Raw genomic sequence first — 6,577 nt, 5'->3', positions numbered from 1 at the left:
AAGCAGTTCCACCTGAAGTGGGAGATCATTTTCATTAATTCATCTGTAAGTTTGTTTTATTAATTAACTGTTGAGTTTAAGTGTCAGGAAACAGTGAAGAGCGGCCATGACAGTTTCCCACAGCTGACGTCCTCTAATCTAAAGTCTCGTTTTGCCCAAAACTCTTAGAAATGATTAAACATTGAGAAGCTGGATCTCCTGTCGATCGATTATTGGTTTAGTTGACATTGTTTTGTCTTCATGTGCTAAATGTCTCTGACTGTTGGACAGCACCACTCTGGACACAGACGATGGAGAAATCCTGCTGGACTACTCCAAGAACCTCATCAACCAGGACGTCATGGCCATGCTGTTCACCATGGTAAAATACCCCGCTCCCTGGACAGTCTTTTATTTTGAAACAACACACACACACACACACACACACACACACACACACACACACAGCCTGTACAGTGACTGTCTCCTCTAATCAACCTTAAGCCCCTCAGCTCATACTAACGCAGCCTGAGCTTCTCTTAAGTCTCTCCACATGAACTGATGATTGTCATCCTGCCAGATGTTAATCAGCTGTGACAGCTGCACAACATGCTGCTGTTTTACTGCAGGTGTGGGTGGGGTTACAGGTGAGGTCTGGGCTGTATTATCAGGTGTCTTTAACTGGTCAAAAACTCTGAGAATGATGCATGATGGTCCTAAATTTAAGACAAAGAATAAAATAATTGTATCATATTCTTATCCAGTCTGATTACTCAGACCTGTGAACATGTTAGCAGCTAACACGTTAGCAGCTACAGATTAGTCTGAATGTGTTAGCAGAAGCTTACATGTTCACAAAAGCAGAGTGGAATAATTATTGATTAATGTGATTGGTTCAAAGCTGCTTTTTCCTTACAGCTGTTTTGTTGTGAGACTGTGGGCTCATAGTGGTCAGTGAACATGGCGTCCTGCTGAACTTCCCCTCCTGCCGCTCACATGTTCTTCATTTCACAAGTTTAAAAAGTAAAGTAGATAAAAGTCTTTTATTTGTCTGCTGATAGCAGAATCAGTTATTTCCTGATGCCCTGATCTGAACTCTGTTGCTCAAGAATCTAGTGAAGCAGGAAGGTTGCAGCACTTTATTTTGAAAGAGAAAGACATATCTCCAGCCTGTGTGGGCTTTGTCCTGCAGCGTTGTGTTAGCGTGTGGGAATGTGGTAATACACTCAGCGACCTCCACTTCCTCCTCACAGCACAAAGGAAGGACTGAAGAAAGAAGTTGTGTCACTCTCTCTGTTGCTGTAATAATCAGACTAATGTCGTCTGATGTTCACAGGCCAAGTCCCGGGGGGTGGAGGACGCCCGGGACAAGATGTTCTCCGGAGAGAAGATCAACTTCACCGAGGTAACGCTCCCACATTTCCCCCTGTCCCTCCCTGCAGAGGCCAAACCTCTGGGCTGTGGACCGGTACCAGGGTGATTCTGCAGGGTCAGTCGGACAGAGCGCTGACTCAGCTCTGTCCCTAGAAGCTTTAACTAAACCTGCGCTTCTCAAACTCTCTGTTTCCACTCGTCATCGTCCACTAATCAGGACGTCGCTGGTTTGATTCCCGGCTCCTCGGGCAAAATGTGTGTGTGTGTGTGTGTGTGTGTGTGTGTGTGTGTGTGTGTGTGTGTGTGTCAGTCAGTCAGTCAGTGAATGTGCTCTGTATAAGTGCGGTTCTTTTAAACCAGGTCAGTGAACACAGTTCAGATCCAGTACAATCACAGCTGACTTCCTGTTTCCAGCCTCACTGTCAAATCATGGTGACTGGACCTGTGTGTGTGTGTGTGTGTGTGTGTGTGTGTGTGTGTGTGTTGTGTAACAGCAGTGACGGTGCAGTTTGTGCAGACATGTATTGATCAGTGAAGACAAACAGAAGGAGCAGATTAAATGAAGGATTAATTAGTGATTACATGAATTATTTGATTTAAAACAAAAACAAAAGTTGAAATGTTAAAAATGTTGATGTGATCAGTTTTTATTCTCTGTATTTATTCAGATGTTTGTGTGTTTGTATCTGCAGCTGAAGATGATTTCATTGTCTTTTTTTATTTATTCTTTTCCTTTAAATAATAAAAGTGCTGCTGATTATTCCCTCAGGAGTGTGTGACACAGGTCCATAAGTGTGTCTTATATGTGTCCGTGTGTGTGTGTGCGTGTGTGTGTGCGTGTGTGTGTGTATGCAGGGTCGTGCTGTGCTCCATATTGCTCTGCGTAATCGCTCCAACACGCCGATCAACGTGGACGGTAAAGACGTGATGCCGGAGGTGAACCGGGTGCTGGACAAGATGAAGGCCTTCTGTCACGTATGTAGTGTGTGTGTGTGTGTGTGTGTGTGTGTGTGTGTGTGTGTGTGTGTGTGTGTGTGTGAGTGTGAGTGAAAGAGTGTGTGATTATGCAGTTGTCACCACAGTGGAATAAAGCTGTGTGTGTGTGTGTGTGTTTACAGAAAGTTCGCAGTGGTGACTGGAAAGGCTTCAGTGGGAAAAGCATCACTGACGTGGTGAACATCGGCATCGGGGGCTCTGACCTGGTGAGGGTCCAACACACACACACACACACACACACACACACACACACACACACACTTCTGATCCTGTTTACTTCAAGAAACACACACAATATAAAAAGACGAGTAGATTTAAAAAGTGTGAAATAAAACAAGAGAAGAAGAATGATCCAGAGGGAGACGAGAACATTTAATAAGATGCAACAGAGACGTTTGAACTCTGATGTAAAGGAAGTGAGTTGGAACATCAGTCTTGTGGTTAATGAGCAAAAATAAAAATATATTTCTGACTGTTCACAACAATCAGCAGAAACTGGTTTAAATTCTCTGATGTTTGAACGTTTCCATTTGTTTCAGCCACTGAATCTAAAATCACCTGGAAAGATCAGAGACTAAAGGCCGAGCAGCAAGAAACAAACTGATCAATCTGCTGATAATTTTCCTAATGAATCTGTTAATGAGTCGTTAGAGTCTGATGAACCTGCAGCAGAGGCTCACCTGTGCTCGTGAGCAGCTGTGATGCAACGGGTTCAAGGTGCAGCAGATAAAACAGAGTTCATGTTTCACTGTCAGGCGGGTCAGTGCAGAGACACCAGGTCAGATAATTCATCTTTAATTAGTCAAGTGGTCTCACTGAGAGCAGTACAGGTGTGTGTACAGGTGTGTGTACAGGTGTGTGTACAGGTGTGTGTACAGGGTCATGTCACAGAGAGAAAACACAGTTCTTCACTGTTTTCATCATGAGGGAGGGGCAGATGTGGTAACTGGTGTGTGTGTGTGTGTGTGTGTGGTGCGTTCAGGGCCCTCTGATGGTGACAGAGGCTCTGAAGCCGTACTCAGCTGGTGGACCAAACGTTTGGTTCGTCTCCAACATCGACGGGACTCACATGGCCAAGACGCTCGCCCAGCTCAACGCAGAGACCACGCTCTTCATCATCGCCTCCAAGGTGACCACACCCCCTCTGTGTGTGTGTGTGTGTGTGTGTGTGTGTGTGTGTGTGTGTGTGTGTGTGTGTGTGTGTGTGTGTGTCAGTGTCAGTTTATCCTCTGGACTCACTCTGTGTTGTTTGACCTCTTGCAGACCTTCACCACTCAGGAGACCATCACCAACGCAGAGTCTGCCAGAGACTGGCTCCTGAAGACGGCCAATGACGTGAGTGTGTTTTGTCTCTGCAGGTCAGAGGTCAGAGGTCGGCTATCTCTGAGACAAATGTCTCGTCCATCGTCCTCATGTTGTCTCTTCCTGTCGTCCACAGAAATCTGCTGTCGCCAAACATTTCGTGGCTCTGTCCACCAACGCAGTAAGTTCCTGTCCGTCTCCGACGCGTTAAAGCTGCTGCTCAGTAACGTGACTGAGCTTCAGCTGGACGACAGGGAGGAAACTTCCAGCTCCACAGAGACAGGAGGACACGGTGTCTCTGACTCTCGTGCTGAACGTCTTCATTTTCCTCTCTCTGTCTCTGCAGCTGTTTGTACAGAAACATCTGTCTGAGTTCCTGTTCACAACAGTTCAAGCACATTCTCCAGTTTTCCTTTCAGTCCACAGCTCCCGTCATATTAGATCCTGAAGCTCGACACTCGAGTGGCTGACCACATGTAGAAGAGACATGATGATTGTTCTTGTATAAAGTATATCCTAGTTATTGTTATGAAATGTCTGTGTCACGTTTCAGAGGAGGTCTCATGCATTTTGGCTCTACAGTTCTTCTGTTATAAGCTTCTCATTTACATATGCAAATATATGCAAATGAAGTTAAGCAGGTGGATTTAGCTCAGACTTTAAACTAGGCTCCTGTCTCTATATTAACAATGATCTTTATTTAAAAGATGAAATATTGATGTCATGTTAATAACACACATGATAATATGAGGCTGTTTCACCATCAGTTAAGTGCAACTGTTAGTTCACATCTGTCCAGCTGTTACAGACTCTCTCCACCTGCTTCTCGTGTCTGAGTTTGATTCATTTGACAAAAGACACAAAACTATGAAAAAATGAAAGATAATTTGACTGACAGCATTAATTATACGATATAGACGAAACATCCTCTCTAGTTCGACACGCAGCGTCATGTTCACAGTATCTTCATCTCAAACATGTTAAAGGTGCTAAATGTAAAGATTTTAGTTTAAAACCTTCTGAAATGAATTAAAATTATCAGCAGAATGTGAAGAAATAAGTTAGCATGCTAACCAGCTAGCCCCGCCCTGTTCAGTAGCAGCTGATAGTGAGTCAGTCTGTGACAGAAATGGAAGCAGAAGAGTTTTCACTGACGTTTATATGAAAGAAGTTTGATGCTGAACTCACGTTTCTTCTGGTGAACAGCAGCTAATGCTAACATTAGCTAAAACCTTACATATAGCACCTTTAAGTCTGTGATCAGGTGTTTGTTACCTGGTTAGGGTGAAATGACCTGTGTGTGTTTGATGAGTAACGTCTCCTCTTCCTCTTCAGGCTAAAGTCAAGGATTTTGGCATCGACACAGCGAACATGTTCGAGTTCTGGGATGTAAGTGTGTGTGTGTGTGTGTGTGTGTGTGTGTGTGTGTGTGTGTGTGTGTGAGAGAGACAGGTTGGTGAAGCTGAACTTCACCCTCCTGCCTCTGAAACATAATCTAACACTAACCTGAACGCAGCTTGTGAACGCAGCTTTTAACCTGGATAACTGTCGTTGCCTCTGATTGGTGGAGTGACTGTGTGATGTCATGTTTCAGTGGGTTGGAGGTCGTTACTCACTGTGGTCAGCCATCGGTCTGTCCATCGCTCTGCACGTAGGTACGTCTGCTGTGACCGCTCATCACCTCTGCTCAGACCAGGGCCGCGTATTGATCTCTGATGTATTGATTATTGTTTATCAGCTGTCTTATCAGGATTTCTGCTGAAGTCACGTCTCGTCTGTTTAAAGTGATCATGTGATTAATGTTGAATCATGTGAATGTTGCATCACGGCAACATCCTACTTCCTGTTTACATCCCTCAAAGCATTATGGGAGATGTGTATAAGAGACAGCTGTCGTTGCCTCTGATTGGTGGAGTGACTGTGTGATGTCATGTTTCAGTGGGTTGGAGGTCGTTACTCACTGTGGTCAGCCATCGGTCTGTCCATCGCTCTGCACGTAGGTACGTCTGCTGTGACCGCTCATCACCTCTGCTCAGACCAGGGCCGCGTATTGATCTCTGATGTATTGATTATTGTTTATCAGCTGTCTTATCAGGATTTCTGCTGAAGTCACGTCTCGTCTGTTTAAAGTGATCATGTGATTAATGTTGAATCATGTGAATGTTGCATCACGGCAACATCCTACTTCCTGTTTACATCCCTCAAAGCATTATGGGAGATGTGTATAAGAGACAGCTGTCGTTGCCTCTGATTGGTGGAGTGACTGTGTGATGTCATGTTTCAGTGGGTTGGAGGTCGTTACTCACTGTGGTCAGCCATCGGTCTGTCCATCGCTCTGCACGTAGGTACGTCTGCTGTGACCGCTCATCACCTCTGCTCAGACCAGGGCCGCGTATTGATCTCTGATGTATTGATTATTGTTTATCAGCTGTCTTATCAGGATTTCTGCTGAAGTCACGTCTCGTCTGTTTAAAGTGATCATGTGATTAATGTTGAATCATGTGAATGTTGCATCACGGCAACATCCTACTTCCTGTTTACATCCCTCAAAGCATTATGGGAGATGTGTATAAGAGACAGGTCACAGGGTCAGGCTTTGAGACCCTCATTTGAGTCTTTGATCGTTAACATTCAGTTTTAGTTCTTTCTCTTAGATTTTTCTTTCTATTTAGTTTTTATCTTTATCTTTATCTGACCTCTGACCTCGTCTGTGTTTCAGGCTTTGAGAACTTCGAGCAGCTGCTGGCGGGAGCTCACTGGATGGTAAAGAATGTTTCTTCTTCTGCTTCCTGTTCTCGGTGAACTTCCTTCATCAGTCACAATATAACGCTCAGCTGACGGATCGTTCAGTGTTTATTTGAGATTATTAACCTGATAAAAATGTGTTGGCCATATTTCTCAGTGTGTGTGTGTTTAACGTGCCCCC

At 44.5% G+C, this 6,577-nt stretch overlaps 1 protein-coding gene across 1 annotated transcript in view; it reads left to right on the top strand.

Annotated features, from left to right (window-relative positions):
• Window positions 1-6,577, top strand: part of LOC111647415 (glucose-6-phosphate isomerase-like) — a 12,836-nt gene that overhangs the window by 2,196 nt on the left and 4,063 nt on the right. The window contains exons 2-11 of the mRNA XM_087171377.1: window positions 271-361; window positions 1,316-1,384; window positions 2,209-2,328; window positions 2,472-2,555; window positions 3,332-3,478; window positions 3,613-3,684; window positions 3,788-3,832; window positions 4,987-5,040; window positions 5,246-5,306; window positions 6,371-6,449. Of these exons, the coding sequence (XP_087027503.1) occupies window positions 271-361; window positions 1,316-1,384; window positions 2,209-2,328; window positions 2,472-2,555; window positions 3,332-3,478; window positions 3,613-3,684; window positions 3,788-3,832; window positions 4,987-5,040; window positions 5,246-5,306; window positions 6,371-6,449 (822 nt within the window). The remainder of the gene's footprint in view (window positions 1-270; window positions 362-1,315; window positions 1,385-2,208; window positions 2,329-2,471; window positions 2,556-3,331; window positions 3,479-3,612; window positions 3,685-3,787; window positions 3,833-4,986; window positions 5,041-5,245; window positions 5,307-6,370; window positions 6,450-6,577) is intronic.

Source organism: Seriola lalandi, unplaced genomic scaffold (genome assembly GCF_002814215.2).
Source record: "Seriola lalandi dorsalis isolate HSWRI2012SDOR001 ecotype SW California unplaced genomic scaffold, Sedor1 jcf7180002054991, whole genome shotgun sequence".
NCBI lineage: Eukaryota > Metazoa > Chordata > Actinopteri > Carangiformes > Carangidae > Seriola > Seriola lalandi.
The sequence above is the reverse complement of the archived record's forward strand: the minus strand, read 5'-3'. Positions and strand labels throughout refer to the sequence as shown.